Source organism: Gavia stellata, chromosome 27 (assembly GCF_030936135.1).
Source record: "Gavia stellata isolate bGavSte3 chromosome 27, bGavSte3.hap2, whole genome shotgun sequence".
In the NCBI taxonomy this organism is placed as follows: domain Eukaryota; kingdom Metazoa; phylum Chordata; class Aves; order Gaviiformes; family Gaviidae; genus Gavia; species Gavia stellata.
In genome coordinates, this window is record NC_082620.1 from 1,551,467 (window position 1) to 1,574,008 (window position 22,542).

The window sequence follows — 22,542 nt, forward strand, 5'->3', positions numbered from 1 at the left end:
TTTCACAGATCACCCTAGGTGCTCCTGAGGTTTTGGGGGTAAAAATTGCGTTTTGCCTTCCCTTAGGACAAATCAAATACGTTTGGGATTGGAGCGGGAGAGGCTGGATTTAACGAGGGATTTATTTACAGAGGTGGAAACGCCGCAGATGAAGCAAAACCCTCCCCATCCCCACGCGGCTGCGATGCGATTTAAGGCTCCGACCGGCAAAAAGCTCAGTGGGGATGGAGGGGAAAAAAACCCCAAATAAACGAGGGGAAAAGGGGCCACGTCATGGCGCTGCCGGTTTGGGGAGGGTTCCTTACTTTTCGGGTGCTGGAGGTTGTTGACCAAAACCTGGCAGAATCCGCCCATTTCCCCCCCCCATCATCTCGAGGGGAAAGGGAAGGAGGGAGGTTGTCCCAGAAGGACGCACAGGTTCAATCCCTTCGGATTTTAATGTCTGAAGCTTTGCGGAAGGAGGCACGTGCAAAGATGAGGTGCAGTTACTGCGATTGAGGCTGCTCACGCCCTCAAATTTACCAATATCCGTCCTTTTGGCTAGAAAAAAACCCCCATTTTCAGGCTACAAGGTGCTGGTTCAGCCTTGAGCAGGTTCAAGCTGTCGAGTGAGATGAAATCTTCAAGTCTAGAAGGGAATGGGTGGCCAAATTTCTCAGCTTTGGAGGAATAATGGGGTTTTTAGAATAAATGGTATGGTTTTTTGCTGATCAGAAGGGATCAGGGCTGATCCCAAAGCCTGATCCAGGTACAAGGCAGGGAGAGGAGAATGCTAACGCCCGGCTAATTCTTAATATTTTTGGCATTTTGACGCAAAAACCTGTCCTTTCTTCCTTCTTACGGTCCTGTACAGAGGACAGGAACGAGAGTGGCAGGCCAAAGGGGTGAGACACAAAAAAAAAAGGCATCGTGTTTGTGTCGAGCAAAGGTTTGCAGCGCTGGAAGATTCCTGGTGGGGTATTGCTGTTGTTTTCCTTACGGAGTCAAGCATGGAAATAATCAGTGCGTGCAAGCTACCAGGCTCCTGCCTGCCGGTATTTGGTTTGTTCGTGCAAAACCACTTTTACTCATATCCCGCGAGGAGTTTCGGAGAGATACGAAACCTCTCAAACCCCTGGAATATAAAAACCAACCTCAAGAGGATAGTGGATGGCAGATTTCCCTACCTGCTCACCCCAAATCCTTGGCTTGGATCGCAGCGGCGTGGGTCCTTCCCCGCCTGTAAACAACGATTCGCTTTACTGGGATCTTACTGGGAACCGGCGGGGCAGCGCTGGAGGTTTTGCTTGGACTTTATTGGTTTCTTGCTCCCTAATTCACAGTTTGAACGCCTGCGTGACAGAGTAAGGGCTTGGAAAGGAGAGGGAAGAGCCGCGGGGAGGGAGGGGAGAAGGTGATGGCGGCGAAGGGCTCGGGCCGCATTATCTTTTTGCTCGCACAAAGTACAAGGCATTTGTTTTGGGATAGTACTTCACGTTTTGTTTCTTGTCCATGAGGCCACCGAATATGATTAACTCCCCTCTGCCTTGCACCACCGTGTGTAAACTGGTTTCGGGTGGCCCCACCACCGAACTGCTGTTGAACACTTTCCATTTAACTCGTCCTTTTTCCTTGGTGTCTTTAATGTCCAGCACGTACATCTGCATGGGTTTGCAGTTCATGCTCTGGTATAAAGGCTTCCCCACGTTGAGGGATTGGGGAGGGTGGTGGCCCAGGCGGCGGGCGATGGGAGGTAAGGAATGGCCGTCGCCTTGGGTAGAGCCCGGACGCGCCGCTGAGCCCGTCTCGGCACCCGGGGACCCCGGGGAAGAAGCCAGGGGAGGGCTCAACGCTGCAGAAGCCGAGGAGCCTTTGGAAGAGAGGGCTTTGACGGCCTCCAAGCTCCTCCGGAGCGCGCCGGGGGAGACGGCCCCCGGGAGGGAGCTGGTGACGTGGGGCGGCGTGTGGATGCCGTTGGTCTGCTCGGGGGGGTTCCTCACGCTCGCGCCGACCGTCCTGCCCTCCACACCGTCCATCTGACAGATGATGGAAGCCGGTTTCTGTTCCCAGCTCAGGTCGACGGATCCCAAACGCAGGTCTTTCTGCTCCGGCAGCGATCCCCGTCGAGGCGCCAGGGCGAGCCCCACTTTTAGGTCGTATCCTTCAGCCGCAGAAGGCGTGCTGGGCGATAGGACCTGCACGGGGCTGTCCAAGGAGGCACCGCCGGCTGCCGTGGCTCCGGGCGATAAACTCCCACCGTTGAGTACAGGGGAACTGTCCCCTCTGGCCGGGGAGAGGCTGCCTTCCCGGGATCCCGAGGGGGTTTGCCTCTGCGCTCTGGGTCGCAAGGTGCCCCAGCGGCCGTTGACGCAGGGAGCCTCGTCCGTGTTCCTAACGGGAGATTGAGAGCGGTATTCCCGCGTTTCGGGGACCAGGGCGGGTGGCGTGGCGCTGATGGGAGAGGGGCGAGAGTTCAAGCTGGGACTCAGCGGGGCTCTCCCGCTGGGAGCTTGGCTAAAGACCACAACGCACTGTCCCACCTGGAAGAGGAGAAGGGGAGGTAACAGGTTACAAACGGCAGGATGACCCTTTGTGCTGTATTGAGGAAAAAAATAGGGAGGTATGGAGCATTCTGGGCAGGCAATAAAGATCAACGGATGTATATGAGAGAGCACCGCATCCGTACCCTGCAGGCAGGATGGCACCACAGCTCCGGGGCTCCGTGGTCTTCGTTCTCCACCTTGAGTGGCTGCCACGTCCAGGGGTTCGTGTGCATGTGCAGTAACCAGGCGTCTTTAAACAGCTGTGAAGAGAAGCATGACAGATTTAGGAGCCCAGTTTGAGATTGAGGAGCCCAGTTTGCTGCTAAGATCATCCTATCAGAGGTAGGAGCAGTGCTTTACTGCTGCAGCCAGAGGAATGGCGACCCAGATGAAGGTCTGACCACCCAGGAGTGACTACATCCTACTGTGGCAATGGACAAATCCCTTCATCTCCGTCTTCTACCCCAGGATAAAAATCAGGGCTAATTCTTCTGAGGCTCAATTAACGTCGGCGAACTGCTCAGATAGCACCTGGGGTGCTTTTTTCTTAATTAAAGCAGCTCTAGCAATAGCTAGACAGCTTCTCTGGAAAATCTACTGCGTGGGTGCCCAGATTTGCAGGATAAAATACCACCCTGGTAACGTGCAGAGTCCCCGCTCTCCCCAGTCCAGCACCCAGGGCTCACAGTTACAGCGAGACGTGTGTAGTTCAAGCCCATGCTCCTCCCAGGATACTTACTGCATTGGGACCACCACAGCCACCAAGGATTAAAATGGTTTCGCTGTCTATTACGATCTGGAAGGGACAAAGAACAGCATTTCAGACCGGGAAGGACGCAAAGCCGTCCTCAGCACTTTCGGCAAGGCCTCCAAGTGCAGGCAGAGGCAGATTATGGCTTCTTAGTCTCGTAGATGCTACCGAATTTTGTCCACCCCGGGATGAGAAGTGGAGCTGGGATGGAGAGCTGGTTTTGCTGGGCCCGAGGCAAAGCGGGATGCAGGGTCCACCCCATTGCCTTGACCCAAATGGTTCAGAAACCAGTTCCTCTTACAGAGGAGAGCAATTACCCTTCCTGAAGCTGAGCTAAACGGCAAGGGACTTGACATCCCTCTTCAAATAAGGGAGAAGGTAGAAGGATTGTCTGGGAGGGCACGTGCTTGCAGCGATATTTGTTAGATGCTGGTAGTGGGTGAGGTAGTGCCTTAGTCTCCTTTTCCAGTGGATGGAGAGAAAGGCACTTTCAGGCACGACCCATCTAATCTCTTCGGGGTGCCCTGCTAGGCTGAGACAAACCACACACTGGGAACCATCAACCATCCTCCTGGGGACCATAAAGGGAAGGCAGGGATGCCAGCTGCGACGGAGACATCTGCATCGAGCCGGGTGACTCCCACAAGCAACCCGCCCCGGGCAGGCAATAAAACAGGCGCTGCCAGACGCGTGCTTTGAGCGGGTACAATCCAGAGTCGCTCGAACTGAGAATCAGGAAAGCGGAGCAATCAAAAGGGCCCCGGGCCAAACCAACTTGTGATAACACTTCATTGATCTTAAATGCCATGGGGGATGATCGCTGTGTGAAAACAGCAATTTGTTTTCTAGAAATGCTCATTACAGTTCTGAGTCATGTGCAAGACACGGCACGGTACCTGCCTGAGCGTTACAGAGATTAAAAGCGCACCCTCACAGAACAGATGGCTAGAGAAAACAAGGGCCTGTCGGGCAAAGGCTGCAAAGATAACTTGGAAATCGGGTGCTACCTTTCAGGCAACCTGCAGAGAGCTGCCTGGAAGCTGGAAATTAAGCCATGTCTGGTTTATTTTTGGCAGCGTGTGTCGGTGCTGAGCTAGCGAAGGAAAGCTCACCTGAGACTGGCCACCTCGCGGGTGAGGGCTGGGCCCAGAGATGTTGGGCTTCGACCAAGCCCACTGCTCGAGATCCAGCACCCAGACATCATTGCTCCTGCAAAGACGAGACAACAAGCGCTGATGACGCAACTGGGCTCTCTGGGTGTCTGAAACATGGGTTCAGGGCAGAGTTTTAGGGCAGAATTGGGTTTTCCACGGGCTAGAGCCTCGAGGGGATTTGCTGTGAGATGCGAAAGGTGCACTAAGGCAGCCCGCGGACCCCAAAACCCTGTGGAAATTTCCTTCCAAAATGCTACAAGCTACCCTGGAACCACTACAACACACTCCTGACTTGCAGGAGCATTTTTCAGACACCCTCACCCCAGACTTACATTTGCCGAGATCCTAGTGAACCCCCAAAGACGATCATTTTGTCTTCGATGACGCAGGAGGAGTGTCCTGCCATGGGAGGGGGGCCATGGGTGGTCACGATGCAGTTCCACCTGGGGAAAGAGTGAGGAAGACATTCACCATTGGGTCAGAAAGGAAAGCGCAGGATGAATGGCAAAACAAAAAATCCCAGGGGCCGGCAAAGTCCTCAAGAACATTTTACAGAGGAAAACCTCAGGGAAAACCTCCGAAGATCCAAATAATAACGAAACTAATTAGAAATACTAATGTGCTAAACATTTTTAAAGCATGACAAAGTCACAAGGCCAAGTTGGAAATATCGCCCCTTTCAATTAAGTTCGCCCTGAATGATTTCCAACGCGGTTTAATTACAGCGTTCTAACAACGCTGCCCAAAAGTGCACTGGATAATTGACACTTTTGATGATGAAAAGTTCTCAATGAAAGAGGAGCAGGAACCATCGCCACTTTGATACAGCATTCGCTCCTTTCTCACGCACAAGCACCAGTGAGAAAGCCTGGTCTAAAACCAGCCGAATGGTGTTTAAAGGGAAAAAGAAAATTCCTGCCATCTCCGCAGTCACTGCTGGATGCTTTATTAAGAGTCCAGGAGCTGTAAAGGCAGAGAACTTACTAAAAAGGTGCAGATACCTGCTTTATCATGTTTCCCTTGGAGGGGCACAGGAGCCGTGAGTTTTGAACTATCACTAAAAACAAGACCTCCAGGAGTTAAGGCTTTATCTCCTGCTTCCCTCAGAAAGACCTCATTGCTCACAGCCAAATCGATTAAGCGTTTAAAACGTTCACTTCCAGATCTCTCTGGCTGGATTTTAGGTACGAGTCGAGAGCCATATGGAAGCAACCACCACCCAAGAGGTGCCAGACAGCAGCGTGCCCAGGTCTCTGCTGTGCTCTTGTGTTTTTCTTGTTCTGGGTTTTTTTTTTTTTTGTTGTTTCAGTAAGAGCATCGCAGACACACCAGGATTAGACACACCTAGGAAACCAAGCTTCCCTACGAGCCGGTCCCAGGCGGGCTCGGAGAGACACCCTCCGGCACTCCTCCAGCTGCATTACAGACACATTTTTACAGGATCAAAGCCTGGGCTTCAAATCCAGATGTGTTCTTACCAGTTTTTGGAGGGTGAGTATGTATGGATTTCATCGAAGAACCTCTCTGGCTGGTGCAGAGGGTAAGGGCTCGGCCGCGTCCACCCACCGAAGAGCACAAGCAAGTCCTTGTAGACCACCAGCGTGGCCCCAGCCTTGGGCGAGGGGTACGAACCTGGGCAGGGATAGAGAAGGGGAAGGTTAGGAAACCACGCTCGAACACAGGCACCAAACTCTGCATCAGTTTTACTGAAGTGCGACAACACAGAGACTCTACCTTTAAAAAAAAAAAAAAAAAAAAAAAGGCAGAAAAGGAGGCAAAATTAAGAGTTAGGAGCCTGGGAAGAAAACTACTGCCAATTTGTGTCATCGTAATTAGTAGGAGCCTGAAAGCACATCTCATGTATGGCAAAACATCTGTCACTCACTGGCAGGAAATTGCTAGCTTTCTAACGTATCCCTTGAAATTATTGCTTTAGCGCTGAATAAAAGCAGTAATTACCTCCAAATACCTAGTAACTTCTCCCCAAGGAAGGAGGGAGAATGAATACCAATTCTAACACATCCGGTGTTGCTCGTGGCAGATTGCTGGGGTACTCACGAGCGGCAGCGCAGACTGAACCCCATTTTTTGCGAAGCGGCACGATTAAACCCTAAACGCTTTGCTGCGGGAATTAACAGCCACTCCTTGAGTCCGCAGAATGAAGTGCTCCTCTAAAAATTATTAAGAGACTTTTTGCTTGGCTTGTTTGAGGTTCAAAAGGCTCCGCTCGGGCCAGGGACCTCCTGAGCAGGACTGGTGCATGCATAAGCAAGACAATGCGACCTCTTGGGCTCGGTGCTGTTGCGATATGCCGCGCTCAGAAAATGCCGTGCATGCCGAAGGATTTCCTGCAGCAGAGCAAAGCACTGAGCTCGCCTCTCAACCTACCGCTGCTCCGTTACGACCCCGCTGCCTGCAGTCTGTCACCGCATCACTCCTTAACCGGCTCGGAGCAAGAGCAACTTCAATGCAAAGAGCCCTTTTGCGAGGGCAGCTATGAAAGGATCAGATCCTTTTGAATTTATGTCAGGAAATCAGCCACGGTCTGCTGCAAAAATACAAACCCTGCCTGCTCCAGCAGCCAGAGGTGCTGTGTCACTACCTTGCTGATGTGTTAGGTGCTGGATTGCTTCCCAGGAAAAGCTAAAGCTGCATCCAAGCATCCTCCTTCCCTCGGCCGTCACCAGCACCAGGCAGATTCCTCCACCTCTGCAGTCACGCTTTCAAAATAATCATAAATACATCACCCGAAAAAAACCAGATGCGCGTGCCCGGCTGCGGGAACTGGGGGCAGCTCAAGGGCAAGGCTGCGCACGTGGCCGCGGAAGCACTGTCACCCTCTCCAGAAGGCTGATACACCAAACCGACCTCTCTCCTCCAGTGTCCTAATAGGACTTTGAGAAACATTTTTAGCTGGTAATGACATGCAGAACAGAGACTATTTTTAAAAGAAACCAGAGCAGCTATTTTAAGATGCTGCAGCTGAGAAAAGCAATTCGATTGCGATGGGTTCCAGGTGGTGGGTGGTAAAAGCCCAGCCAAAAAGCAAGCCCCGGCCAGACACAAGGGAGATGGCTGCAGGGTCCCTGAGCCTTTCTCCGGGGACAAAGCCCATCCTGCTGCCGCTCTCAGGTACACAGTTGTGGGGGGAAAAAGGGAATAAAGTTGTGCAGGAAACAATTCTTGTGTTCAGGCACATATATAGCGTGGCCAGAGCTATACCCAAGGTCTCCTTAAAGATGAGCGTGCCAGAAGAGGGTCACATTTGTTTACTCTTTGTTCCCAAATTCCAGTTTTCCTGCCTCGTTCTGTGGCTGTGTGCAATTCATTATTCCACACCAGCAGGTTTCCAGCCTAAATATTTCCCTGGCAGAGCATAAAGTTGCTCTCCCAAGCCTGGCATCGCAAACTAGCTCGGCTAGAAACATTTCTACCTGACCTGTAGAGAATTGGCCGGCTGGGCTTCTCCATCGAGAGTGCCACAAGGCAGCACAGGGTGGAAGGTGCTGGGTTTAAATAGGGTGATTTTTAAACAAAAAGGGTTAGCTAGAGTTGTCCTAGGACGGAGAAACAGATCGGCACTTTGCTCAGAAAGGTCTGGGATGGTGCAGACTGAGAAAAGCCACCCTCCTACTGCTGTAACCTGAAGGTCAACCCCAGCCTCAGACACCGAGACGGTTCCCAAATGAGTCAACAACACGTAAACAGCCCAGGGCAAAGGCTAGCTCTGGTTTTTCAGGAAGCTTTGCCTGTTATTGGATGTTATACGGGTGTAAATGAGCGGAGTTTCATTCTGCAGTGCAGGAAGAATCTGAATTTTACAAGTCGAAGAAGAGTTGGCCTCTCAAATCCTCTTCCAACCAGACAGTCAGGATATGTAAAGATACTCTCCACAAAAGAGATGCAGCACAAGGTTGTCGTACCGGAGAGGGCTTCAGCGATCTTGTGTTCGAGTAGAAACACGTGGACAAAGAGCGGCTGAAACCTGGAGAATTAATACCATTTATCTCTAAAGCAGGGGAGAGCTGCCGGGTGCTGCTGCCACCGTCCCCGGGAAGGGCAGGAGCAACTCGAGGGAGGCAGAGCAACGCCCGCCCTGCCCAGGCGAAGGGGGAAGGCGACCGGCAGCCTTTGTGACTTCAGGTCTCAAGTATGCGGAGGAGTGCAGGGACTACGGCAGCACGGACATCAAAGGGACACGGCTCAATTACGTGGGGCCCCGTAAAGACCTGCTCAAAGTCCGAGCTCTTTAGAGGATGTGCCGAGCGGCGTTTCAAAGGCTCGCAGGAACATACTTGACACGGGAGGGCTTCTTCCTCTCCGGGATTACGCTTGCAAATGAAACGGCTTCTGTTCCTCGCCGGACTGAAGTGCCTGCAGAAGAACATCGTTAGCTAATTGCACTGGTTTCCACTGCTCTCTTGGTCAGAGCACAGAGAAGACTCTTCCTGGCTGGGTTTCCAAGCTCCACGCCCTGATAACACCATCCAGCCCAATATCAGATTATCTTTCCTTGGGGATAAAAATTCAAGTGCACAGAGGGTGTAGCACAATTAACTACTCCTAAACATAGAAGGCAACATCTCTTTACAGCTGACGCTGTTCATTCAGTCGGGATGAGTAGCTAAAAGCTGGTCCGAGCTATTTTTTTTCCAGTTGATGGATTTTCCTGGCTTGCAAAGCAGATACATACTTCTCAAAAAACAAACAAACAAAGATCTCCGGCTTCCACGGATGTTTGGAAGAGAAATGCCAGCCTCAGATCGCTCCTGACATGAACTCTGGATGCTATCTATTTAGGATCTGTCCTTATAAGCATTTTTAAAGCCCGTTTATTCAGCCCTCTAATGCAACCGGAGCAGCACACGCAGAGCTCAGCGACCACAAAAGAAAAGCCTGGCTGTAAGGGCACATGTAACACAAATTTCCAGACCAGCCTTTTACCTACAGCAGCCACAGCCCCGAGCGACTCCCAAAATGAATACCAAGTGGAGCTTGAAATAAAAACGAAGGGGGGGGGGGGGAAATCACGCGGTGCCTGATTTGATGGGATTACCCAGATGAAAGGATCGGTTCAGATCGATATCGTTTGGGGAAATATTGTAAAAGAGATGCGTGGAGCGGAGCCAAGGGTTTGCACTGTCTTGGGGAGAAGGTTAAAATATGGAAAGAGTTCTGGGGTTGTGTCAAGGGAATAAATTTTGGGGAATTTTATTATAGCAGATTTCAGGAGATAGATGAGATGAGAGCTACTAAAAACAACCGGGGGCTGTTATTGCCGGATCTGATGGATTTTTCAAGCTGCCTTAGTTCCAGCTAGAGCTGATGCTATTCTCCCTACGACTCCAGCGAGCCGATCACCGTCATCGCCAGCCGATTCGATTTACACAAAATGCCAGGATAAACAAAAACAGGCCCACAGCCGCGTTTCCAATTTCAGAGCCAAGAAATTAAAAGTCAGCTCGTCCAGCAGCCAGTGGATTTCAATCCACAAAGGAAGCCAAGCTCCAGAGGTTCAAAAGCTGCCCACAATCTGCACACCAAAGGCATAGGAAACCATCCCGGGGAAGGGCTCGGGGCTAACAGCCACTACCTGCACCAGCAAAAAAAGGGGCAAGGCGACGGTCCTGCTCCGCTGCGGCTCAAGCCACGCTGGAAACACGGCAGCTGCCTGCCAAAGCTGGCCTCTCCCCACGAACAAACTACGTTTGTTCAACAAATTACGTCCCATCACAAGGACGCACTTAATTTGGTGGGTACATTATCAGTGGAGCACATTATAATCCCAAAGTAAAAGCCAGAGGGAGATGCTGAACCTGCATAGTCAGGTTTGAAAAGCAACATTTGCCGGTGACCAGCGCCGGTGTTTCCTAAATGGTTTGTACCTCTGCAAAGTCAGAGCGTTTCAGTTTAACATATCTGCATAAGAACAAAAAGTTTTGCAGGATTTCACCCTGAGGAGCTTGTGTTGCCTAGGGAGAGACAAAAAGAAGTGGTAAAAAGCAAATTCCTTTTAAGAAGGGAAAAAAATTGACCCAGCTGTCAGATGTCACAGCAGAAACGAGGTTAAAAGGATGGCTTGGACTAACTGCCAGAGTTTGTAGGTCTGCCTCTGACTCACAAAAGCCCCATCTCAGACCTTTCCTTGCGGGAGGAGCCGGCTGTCCTGTTGCTGTTTTAAACCGTGTACATCTCCGGGGGAGCAGCATGTGAAATGGAGAGCTCGTGCTCTCCCCGACAGCTTGGCAGAGGGTGAAACTTGCTGCGCTGCCTCCGGCTGACGGGCAGCAGCCGACCTGATGCTCAGTCTGGGTTTATGAGCCCGGATTTTAGGCTGGCAGAGACTTAAAGATGCCAAATCACAGGTCCTAACCTGGAAACCTCATCCACTCCAGCACCATCAACTACCCCAACCGAGGAGTTACCTTGACTACACTCCCTCACGCCAAGGTCCATCCCAAACTTGCGCGACAGCGTGAAATCCCCAAATTTTTCCCCTTCGATGGGAAAGGAAACCAGAGAAGGAAAAAATAATAAATCCCTCTGCTTCCCAGGCCAGCCGGGATTTTTCCGCAGCAGTCTGCAGATTTGCCCGAAAGCTTTTCCCCTGCCAGCAGTTTGGGAGGTTGCACAAGGGGAAGACGACAAGCCGGTGAGCAGCAGTCCAGAGGCCAGAATATGGCATGACCGGCAGAGGATGAGCATCCCAGCAATCCCAGCATTAGCATCGGATTTGGGAGACGCCAAAGGAGAGCTCCTATGAGAAAAGCAGACATCTCCATGGCACGTTGCACACCGGCTCTTTCCCTAAGTCAAACACCCAACATTTAGGACTCGTTGGTCAGCTGCCTCGGATCCAGCATCTGACATTCACCTGTTTTTATCCCCGAGACATTCAAAATGGGGCATTGGGATTACAAACATTTTCAAGACCAGCTTTGACCGGGTCTGCCTAAACCTTAAAGCTTTTAAGAGCCAGGAAAGTATCATTTTCCCTTACCAAAGCCACATGCGATTTAGTGTTCCCTCAAATCTGGCTTGAAAAAAAAAAATTTCCTTGCTCGGAAGTAGAGAGGAATTCAGCTTTGCAAGAGTTTAACGAAAAATTGAACGAGATCTGATTTGTCTCCCCACCAGGGAGACAAAACCTTTGCAGGCACACATATCTGCTGCCTGCAAAATACCTCTCAGGTAGGGGGGGGGAAATATCTGTGCACCATTGCAGAGGGTTTTTTTTGCAAGTTAAGTGGGGTATGTAGCCAAACCAAAGCAGCCCCCCGATCTTTACACATAGAAACAGTTTCCACCGCGCTCTCAGTGTTGAATTTCCACCCTACAATGACACAGGCTCATGGTACAAGCCCAGTCAAACCCACGGCGTCGTACCAAAGGTCTGCTTTCTTGCAATCTTTACAAGGTGGTGGCAGAAATGCCCCCCGGGGAGGATAAGTCACCTCCAAGCTTTTGCAATGTCACAATCATTATTTTTACCTGGGAAATTCTTACATGCTGTGACTCGGAGCCCAATAAAGCTGTTGAAAAGGAGAGGCAGTGCCCTCTGAACCCTGTGCAACAGGATCACTGAGTCACTGTGTGCTAACGCTTGGCAAAAATGTCCTTACGCAGCAAGCTGAGCAAACAGCGACGAGATAAGGACGCCAGAACGCCCCAGGGCTTTGCCCCCTTATCTCTTAATAGCTGCAAACGAGGATCGCTGCAATTCATGCACCTCGATGCTGCAGGAGAGGTTTTATTAGGGTCCATCCTGAGCGTTTCTCATCAGCAGCATCACCCCAAGGTGCTGAGTAGTCCTGAGGGTGAGGTCACCCCGTATTCCCCTTCGCAATCATCTCACCTGGTTTTGGGAAATGCAAATTTGGCCCTGCGGTAAAGGGTGCCACTGTTGCAAAAGCTGCCTTTCCCTCTGGGCGGGTGGAATCAAAATCCACCTCTCTCCGCTTTAATACTTGTTTTTTCTCCCCCCTGCTTAAGTGATACCATACCCTTTCAAGTGATTTGAGTAACAGTCTGACGTCCTACACAAAACAGCTCTGATGCTAATTAAAGAGCTCAACGCTTGGAGAGAAAGGGTCGATCAGCTCCTGCGACTTGTCGTCCCTCCAGGAGGCAAACGGAGAGATGGAAATTGCTGTATCAGGCTACACAACACCATAATAACCGTCTAATTGTAGGGAAGGGACCGAGGTATGTGTGGGTTAGGGGAGAAGCGTGCGCCGGCTCTGCTGAGCTCCGCACTTTTCGCTCAAGTCACGCTCCCGTTTCGTTTGCCACAGCACGAGGGAGGCGGCAGAGGCATTGCAGACGTCGGAGAACCCCAAAATTACTGGTGTTTCAGGAAATGGCTGCTGTGTAATTTGGCGAGGTTATAGCTACCACGGGGCTAAAAAAACCTCAACCATCCTTTAAAGAGCATCCTGTGGGCACAGTCAGAAAAGTCTACTTGAGTAAGTGCAAAATGCTCAGGGTGGGAAAGAGCGGGGCTATGCTGGTCTCAAAATCTGCTGCAAAGAAAATGCAGGTCTTTACTGAAAACCCGACATCCACCTACTGAAACCCCCAGTACAACGCACGAAGGGATATTCAGTCCGTCTCTTTGCATCTCCCTTTTAACCAGCCCTGACCTCACTTGCGGTCTTCCCCCTTATTTTCATTTTCAAGCCATCAGTTCCTGCACTACGCTTTCTTCACACAAGGAGTGCGCTTTTCTCCCTTATTCCAGTAAATCCAGTGCTTAATGCCAAACTCGCTAAATATTTCATGTCAGGAATAAATATTCACCTTTTGGACTGCAGACAAGCATGAGCTAGTGCTTTGTCATGCCGCATGCCTACCAGATTTAAGGAGATTTTTACAGCAGATGCTTTTGTGAAAGATTTAAAAATCAGGCTACGCAGCGCAAGGATTTAACAAGTCCTTGAAAACACATCATGCTGGCTAGGGTATATACCGCAAAGTGAATATTGCGTATTCAATCGCGAATATTACATAGGTAATTTGGGTGGATAGGGTCCTTAAGGCAAAGGCACAACAACAGCATCAGCTTGAAGAAGGAAAACCTCCAGTCGGGACGCGTGCCCACTGGCTGGGATGCCTTGGAAGGAGCTCTTGCCGATAGGTGTCAGCACAGCCTGCCCGAAGGCTCCGAGCAGGACCTTTCCGAAGGCTCCTCAAAGCTCCTTCCCAGCTGACAAGATTTATATAGCCATGGGATAGCGGGTTTTTATTTCACTGACCCCAAAACAGAACTGCCCCCGAAGGTGAATGCACCTGCCGAGGAGGGAAGGCTTTGCAACAGACCCGGGAGGAATAACTCGATATAAAATGACCGGGGAGCTCGTGATAAGACAAACCTCCATCACACCTCGGTACCTCCTGCGCCTCTTGCCGAGGGCAGTGTTCGGGATGACGGCACCAGCCTCAGGCAGGAGCCGGTTCAAGCTATCAGCTTCCTCTCCGGTGCAATGCATGTATTATATCTGAGACAACACCAATGTAAACAACCAGTACGTGTGGCTGAGGCGCCTGTTTGCATATTTTTAAGCCTTCTTTCCTGAAAAGGAAATAAAATAGAAGGTTTCACAGATGCCTTGGCTGGTCTCACAGCCTCCCGACAGCTTGCAAATACCTTGGCTCCAGTCAGCCAAACTCGGACGAGCAGATATCTGCAAGAAGCTAAATTCTCCGCAGGGCTGTGAAATCAAGCGTCAGGGAAAAGTCAGACCCCTGAAAGGAAAGAAAATCTTATTGAAAAAAAAAAAAAAACCTCTTGCAAAATCAACCCTAACTTCTGCTTAGGGAAGTACTGGTTTGAAAGATTACAGGTCTGCGCTTTGAGACCATTAAAAAGCAAACTGCTCTCCAAGTGCTGGCTTTCCGAGGCGGAAGAAGGAGCACTGCAAGAGAGAGATTTCCACTCATCACTTCAACAGCAGGTGCTCAAAGTTTCACCCAAATCTCAGGCGTATGAGACATTCAAGTTTCCAAACTCATTGGGAGCTACTGGATGCTCAGCACCATCGAAACACAACGACTTATTTGTCTATATAAGGACTCCCAACGACAGGAACCTATTTTTGCAGATCATGGACTTTCTTATTTACCAACAGGGCTGCAAATAGTTTTCCCCAATTTTGGTATAGAATGCTTGTCAGCAGTATTTTCAGATGGCCCAGGGTCATGTTTAAAATGAGCATGTACTACCCGCGAGGCTGAAAAGCGGTGTGCATCAGCCAGCCCTCGACAGCCAGCCGCCCCGTCCCTGCTCAAGGCTACCTTCGTGCGTTGCAAACGGGGACCAGGCTAAAAATTCTTCCCATCCATCCCGGAGGCTGATAAAGGCGATAGTGGGAAAAATTCCTCCGTTAATCTCTGGAGGGATCTGTGCCCAGGGAGCTTCTCTCTGAGAATCTAAATCCGACAAGGTTAAAGCAACAAGCTGTTTTTCGTGCCCTTCTGCTCAATCCACGCCGATGGTGTCTTAAGAAGGGCTGCTCCATGCACAGAGACACAAGAAAGCTTCTAGAGAGACGAATGCCATACAGGCGGATTTAAAATCCTCAATAAATCCCTCTCCCTCTCATCAACCAGGAGACAGGAGTATTACCAAAACCATTCCTTATCAAGTCTCTTGCTCTATTAGATGTGCAGGCTTGCCGATTTTACTGTGGCATATGTTCACCAGCTCCCATTTGAGCAAGCACTCCTGAAAAACTCCCGGCAGCCAGGAAGCCAAGCAGGAGTGGCAGCCAGCGAGCTGTGGAGTGCAACAGGGAAGGGAATGAAAAACCAGTCTCTTTTAGGGCAGTCTCGATTGCAGCCCCAGGCCCTCCATGTCAGAGATCTCAATGAAAGAGATCCAGCATCCTATGGACTACCAAACCCATGGGCTCAAGGATGAACAGATGCACGATATCTCCTCCTGCCTGACTCCATTTCTGCATCAACGTTCAGATGCTCAACTCTTCCCTTGCCTTAAAGAGAACTGTAAGTCCCCAGACATGTGCTGAGGCAAGAGGAAAACCAGATCATTGCTCAAAACATCCATTTCCCTTCAAGCCACTTCTCTCCCAGCCTCCTCTGTTGCATTTTCGCCTCCGTCTTCCCCCCCCCATATTCCTACCACGTCAGGCCGAACTGTCCGAGGCAGGACAGGAGGGCATCCAAAGGGTAAAGCATCTTTCCCTGCGGAAGCGCCACGGTCGGAGAGACATGCCTGGCTGACCTGCTGACGAAAGCAGGCGAGAAGCGAATTTCCCACAGCAGGGACTGTTTTTCCCCCCCGTGTTTCGCCCGCAGATAAAAATTTGCTGAACTTCCAACTACCGTGGTGCACTGAGAGCAGGGAATAGGACAGAGAAACTACCAGTTGCTTTGGCCTGCTGATCTAAAACCATCTTTACCAAATCCCAACACCACTGTGACAGCTCATTTAGCTGTCCTCTGGCAGGGACAACCACGGGAGCACACGCAGAACAGCATCTACCCAGTAAAAGGGAGTGGACGGAGCCATTTCATCTGATGCTACGCGGCTCTGGCAGAGCCGACTCACCCAATACCACGAATGGGATCAGCCATGAGCTCATCCCCAACACAAGCAAGCTCAGCGCTCCCTCGGGCAGAGGCATTGCCTGCGCCGGCGACATAAGCCAGCTCTACCGCTGCTGGCCTCGAGTCCTGGGCCCGTTCCCACCTCTGTGTGCGGGCGGGTTGGCTTCTTCAAAGCGATCCCTGCCCGCCTCCGGCATCGCATTCCTGCGACGCCACGCACGCCGATGCCAGAGAGACGACGGCAGCAGCATCCCGGTGTCGCTGCGGACAAGGTGAGGCCCAGTCACTCCTTATTTTAATTGCCCAACAAACTCGCCCCCCGCTCAAGCTGTAAGGGAGCAACAAAGTTATGGAGTGACTTAATGACCTCTGCAGATACTGGGAGCATTTGGAAATGCCACGGGAACCTGGCTTCAGTGCATCAGTAAGGATAATTTACTCAGTGCCGGCTGGGGCAAGGGGCAGGCTGCAGCCAGGCATGATCAGGGGCAAGGAGGAATGGAGAAAGCCACACAGCGAAGTGATTTTCAGATGCGGTGCTGAAGAATAGGAGGCACAGGTATTTTTTTTTTTACCCTGGTAGAAGTAGTCCACATCCATTTCCCATCACGCTGACCAGCTCAAGAGTTTAAGGGTTTTAAGAGCATTTAAACAACCGCTCTCTCCAAACAGGTGCCTTTTTTTTTTGTAGGGAGCAGATTCACAGGCAGAAAGCCTCCAAGAGCTCTACAGACCCCTGCGAAGAATAGAGGAGCCTTTCGGGCCTTTTGTGCCTGGTTTGGCAAAGGCATTTGAAGGGTAATTTCTTACAGATTGCATGTCCAATGTGCGTTTTCTACCTCTGCATCCCTGGCGTAATTCATGCAACGCTGCGGGGTCAGTGGCGGCAGCGTGTCCATCCCGAGGGGCAAGAGCTACTCTGCACACAACAAGTGGTGCTGGATGACTGTGATTCAGAAGACAACGGATCCAGACGACAAAAAGCTTTTGGAGGTTAAATGCAAACAGCCAGAGAGGCCAGGAGAACAGAGGAGGACAGGGCCTGGCAAATCAAAGGGAGGGTAGATACGTGTTGTTAACCTAAACCCACTCAGATTAGGCATCTAATCGCCGCCGCAGAGCGATCCTATTGAACCCAAACAGCGATGGATTAATCTCCTGGAAACCAGCCCTCCACGCACAGGCAGTGCTTTCCCAATGAGATGTCACAGCTTTTGAAAAAAAAAAAAAACCCTTCACCTGCTGATTTTTCATCTCTTGCCCTTGAAATATTTCACATTTAATAACACAAATTTCATTAGAGACATTTTTCAAAACCACCCAAGCGAAGAAAGGAACAAATTAGCATCCTGTCTGCCTCGGACAGACTAACCAAGGGACCGAAAGGCACCGAGAAACACCCGAGCTCCGCAGAGACGCAGCTCAGAGCCTGCCAAACAAGCTCTGGGCTTGCTCTCTGGAAGGGCAGTAATGAAGTTTAAACTCTATATTCAAGGATGGTGCTTCCTTTGGAGAGCAGGGCGTAGCTTGCCGTTTCCAAACACGGCAAACCCAGCTGCCTGCGCACTCCCTGCAAGGTCGTGTTTTGCAACAGAAATTGTTTAAGGTTTGCACAGATGCAGTTTTCACCTGGGAGCAGCAGGCTACTGCCCCGCATACCTGTAACAGGATGATCTCAGCGTGCTTTGCAGCATTTCTATATGTACCGCCAGCTAGATTTCTCTAGTTACCAGGATTCTTCTTCAAAAGATGCACTTTGCCTTTTATTTTCACACTGCAGCTTAACATTTTAGAAAGGCTTCATCCTTCAGTGCTCCTCGTCACTCCCAGCCCGAGAGGAGAACACCAGGCTGGAAGATACGGCTGTCAAAGGCTACTACCACTTTGCTCCTGGTTACTCATCTCCTTGTAAACCTGCGAGCCCAAAAAGGGGAAAAAACTCAATGTATTTAGTCAGAGAATGCAATTCCAAGCAACCTGTGCTGCGACACCATCCGTCCTGAAGGACAACATGAACAAAGCCCAGAAACTCGTGGTTTTGTTTCAGAAGGGCAGAAATTGGCTGCGTGATAAGTAAGCTCCGGTCAGGCAGAAGATTCACCAGAATTAAGGCAGAGTTTCCAGTGGGGTCAAGTGACTCCGGGCTTGAGGGCTCAAAGAGCATTTTGATCGCAGTGGGAAATTCAGGAATTTTTTTATGATAACACAGAAGATTTTAGCTCCGCGAAGGCAGAAATAGGCCCTACTGCTACTAAACTCAAAGGACAACGAGGAAGAAACAAACCAGATCAGGAAAAGAGCTGAAGAAAAGCTTTCCTCTCTTCCAGGCTGCATTCAATACTACGACAGCAGAAAGACACCGTACATATTGCCGAGGGATTTCCATCCGTTTCATTAACCTGTTCTACTTTGAAGTGTCAGCCAGTAACTGCAGTCATAATTAGAGACGTTATTCTGTGCCAGGTATCAGCTTTTCACTCCTTTTGATTCCCAGGAGGCCAGCAACTACAACATGGCTTCAGCGTGCTCAAGGTGATCCCAAGTTTTTAATAAAAAGTTAGGCGTGCCTTCAATTAAAAAGGGCCGTTCAACACAGCACCGAGTTCAGAAACATGGGTACACAAAGACCATTTTGCAGCCCTCCCCCTCAAGGGCTGTAAGTGGAAACGAGTTGGGCTAAATTTTTAAAGTTTATTTTCAAAACCTGCTTCTCCTGGTTTCCTTCCTTATGTTCATGGGAACGTGTTTGTTTTGCTAAGAAACATCGCGGAAACAGTGTCTCAGGGACCAGCAGCAGTCCACAAACTGAGAAATGCTGCTCTAGGGAGGCTACCGGCATGGTCAGGTCAGGATTTCGCAGGGTTTTTTTTAATCCCCAAAGCAAGGATGTGCTTTACATCACTCGCTATGTTACCACAAGGCAAGTCACTCTGCAATGGGAACAGAAGGATTGCAATATGGGGTCAGAGCAGAGTATTTCAGTAACGAGTCTCAGCTGGTTACTGCTATTCAGAAAAAAACAAGATGCAAAACACAACCGAGGACTGAACAATCTGCACAATTTCAAGAGATCTTCAGACACAGTGGGTTTCAAACCCAAACGTGAGAAGGTTTCCACTACTATAGCAACTGTGTACTCTTTAGAAACCCCACTGATCTCTTGGACTGCCCTGCAGCCACAGGTCCTGCATGTTATTTACGCCCCGCATGAAGGTGCTGCACTGATTTGTGGATGCGGAGGGCTGGACGTCTGCTGGCTCTCAGCTGCACGACCGCGTCCCTTCCTCGGGAAGCCCAGTCCTTCGCTGTGGGTCACGTCCCCTTTCAGCCCCACAAAGCTCACATCACCGAGGAGGCCCCGAACAAGGGAGCTCACCCCGGATCAGGACCAGTGTTATGAAACTTCACCAACTGTTTTAAAAAATTGCTACTCTTTTCTAGAAGGAAACGATGAAAACAGGGGGGTTTTTTTTGCTCAGGGCAAGGTTTTTGGACAACTTTGTCAAGGGCAAACCGCTCTGCTTGTGCTCAACGACTAACGGGCAGGTTTCTGGCTCTCTCAGCCAAGAGAGCCTCCCACCGTACGGGGACCACATCTGATACAACCACCTGGGGCAGGTGACAGCAGAGTCTCTCCTACCTCCTTTGGGCTGTTAGTTTTGTTGACACAACACCATCAAAGGCACCTTCCCCTCAGCTCACAAGGGGAAACCTGATCCTCAGACTCCAGCAGTTCCCACTCAAAGCACGGAGGGGACTTGGGAGAAGAACAGAGCCAAGAGGAACAGAGGTGGGAGAGGTTTTTTTGCACACTTACTGTGTCGCATTAAGGCTACCCAGGAAGTTTTAAGTGCAAACTTTAGGCTGAAGGTCTCTGCTCATTTTCAGGCTGAAGCAGGGAAGATCAGCCGTTCTGATGTGGCTGCGTCTTGACGCTGTGAACATGGACAAAGAGGATCAGAGCATCTAACGAACGAGTTTTGCCTCCAAACCTGTTTTTATCCTGAAATCTTGAGAACGAGATGAAGAGCTTTCCCACCTCCCCAGCAAAAGCAAATGCAGCATAACTGCAGGGAGACAAAAACACCAGGAAACAAGTCCTGGGGAGCTTTACCCCCCGGCGGAAGGGTGGACGCGGGGCCGGCTGCACGGCGAGCCTTTTCGCAGCAAACAGGAAAAGCGGAGCCACAAGTCTCCCGAACTCCTCTGATACCAGAGTGGGATATCACGGCCAGGCAGTGGGAAAACACACCGCGTCAAGGGAGGGAGCAGGGTCTTTCCAGCTCTCTTGCCTTCCCAGGTAGCCGCAGGGAAGATGGTAGCAAAGGGAGGGATCACACTTGGCTGAGGACGATAAAGCAGAAACAACAGAGGGGATGCACAGACCCCATAGGGCTTCAGCTAGTGTTCCTCTTCCTGCGAAGACCTGGTCTTTATAGCGTCATTCCTTATTTTATAAGCACAGTAAAAGACTCTGTTTTAAAAATAAAGCTTTCCTCCTCTGTCCCATAAGCCCCTGGGAGCACAGGCAAAACTACTGGCATCTTTCTCTCTGATTTAAAAAAGGTATTTCCCAGGTTAGTGTACTGTTCTGGCAGCCAGAGGCCAAGTGCAGGGCTCCTGAGGAATATAAACTAACAAATACAGGAAGGGAGAAAGTCTGCAGAAACACACAGTCTGAAATAGCACAGGCAGGCCAGAAGGATAACTGCCTGGGGATAAGCTCTCAATTCTGCCTATAAATTATCCGCCGCAGCCCGAGGATGACACGAACAGGAGACACAGATGATGGTAAAAGGCCTGGGTCAGTGCTGATGGCTGAGGCAGCCTCTCCCAGGACCTGCCAGCAGTCTCCATCGCACAGAGACAGAAGGGATCTCATCAAGAGTGCTTCACGGACCCGCATGGAAATAGGACAAACCTTCCCTGCCACCGGCACACCAGATCCGGGGCCAAATCCTGGGTTAGCCAACTCCAAGCGTCAGCAACCCCACACCAAAGCCCTCACCACGGGAAGCCCTGCAGCTCCCGCATTACTCATTGCATTAAGTCCTGGGAGTCTTCGTTTCAAACGGGTTTTGGTTTCTTTCCTGGCTGTTTCAGCTGCACGAGAGCTCATTTCTGGGGAGCACCAGAGGACTATCGCCGCCGAAGTCATCCTGTCTGCGCCCTCGCTGCAAGAGCAGCGTGCTGCAGCTTGAGTTACAGAGGAGTCGAGACTAACCCTTGCCTCTAGCTGGATAAACAGACTCCGGCATAAACAACCTCCAGTCCTCCATCAGGTTCTCCTCTGTGCAGATAGGCTAAAAGTCAAAGAAGTGCCCGAATTAATTATGCAAATAAAGGCAAAGAAAGCATCCCCAACACATGGAGAAAGGCACCTGCCTCCCAGGGACCACCTACCCTGGGATAACATTGCAGACTTCCCACATAATACAGGCCATTAATTATCACTCCCCTCCTGCTCCAGCAAGACTCGTATGTGGGAGTGAAGGAGGTGGAAAGCAGCTCCAAAGTGGCCAGAAAAGCTTGAGGGAGAAAGAGTTTAGAGGCATTCCTGTTCACGTTCCTAAAATAGAGATCCTGCTGCCTTACACCCTGCTTTGCAGAGCACTAAGCCCCACCAGTAAAAAGCACTATATAAAAGCTAGGCATTAACTCTCTTGTTCTGCTCCAGCCTAATAAGTAGAAAGTCAATGCCATTGTTTTAGATCTAAGCAAAAAAAATACTTTGAAACCTCAAAAATTAGGGTTTTTTGAAGCAATTATCTCCCTCCTCCGTCTCCAAGACTAAAGAAACACGGGCCAATTATTTCTTTGAAGGCTAAATATTTACTCCTAGATGAAGTGCACAGCTCAGGCTGGAGATGAATTATCCAGCTCTGATGTCATCTAATGCCTGCAAGTAAGAAAACCCAAACGAAAACAGGTATAAACAAACAACAACAGAAAAGGGTGTTTTCTCCTGGAAAAGCCCTTCAGAGAAGGGAATGGGATGAAGCTGTTTCAGCTCATCTAAGCTGTGTTCAAGGCATTTAGCATGGCCCTGGCACCACGCTCCCGTTCCCTTCAGGCAGCCCTACCCAGGTCTTATTAGACAAGATGCCCACGCTTAACAAGGGCGCAAGTAGAGCACGATCAAACCTCTCCAAGCTAGAACTGGCCTTACGGAAAAGCCACCGTCTTATTCTGGAGCAAGACCTACCCTATAGAGTCCGTAGGGCCAGGTGTGGGAACTCCTCCTCAACCTCCACGAGCAATTAGCCTGCACACACATCGAGGGTTACTCAATCAATGTCAGCTCTTCTTTTAAAGAAAACCCTCCTGCCTTATTTATGTCTGACTCCCGAGTTTCAAAGCTCTCTGCTTTTGCCCCCTCCAGTCACTATTCTTTCCCAGGCAGCGGGTGCCAACCCTCTGGTTAAGGGCACCAAAAAAAAAAAAAGCAGCTATGTGTAAGAAACCACCACCGGCACAAGCGCGGGGTGACTCATCTCCTCTGAAGACCGAGGAACAAGAGCGCTCTCTGTTCGGTGAGACTGCCTGA

At 50.4% G+C, this 22,542-nt stretch overlaps 1 protein-coding gene across 1 annotated transcript in view; it reads right to left on the minus strand.

The window, feature by feature from the left end:
- Positions 1 to 779: 779 nt before the first annotated feature.
- Positions 780 to 22,542, minus strand: part of LOC132319351 (F-box only protein 42) — a 49,022-nt gene continuing 27,259 nt past the window's right edge. The window contains exons 5-10 of the mRNA XM_059830127.1: positions 5,906 to 6,059; positions 4,760 to 4,870; positions 4,386 to 4,482; positions 3,262 to 3,318; positions 2,666 to 2,782; positions 780 to 2,519 (exon numbers count right to left, since the gene is read on the minus strand). Of these exons, the coding sequence (XP_059686110.1) occupies positions 1,422 to 2,519; positions 2,666 to 2,782; positions 3,262 to 3,318; positions 4,386 to 4,482; positions 4,760 to 4,870; positions 5,906 to 6,059 (1,634 nt within the window). The 3' untranslated portion in view covers positions 780 to 1,421. The remainder of the gene's footprint in view (positions 2,520 to 2,665; positions 2,783 to 3,261; positions 3,319 to 4,385; positions 4,483 to 4,759; positions 4,871 to 5,905; positions 6,060 to 22,542) is intronic.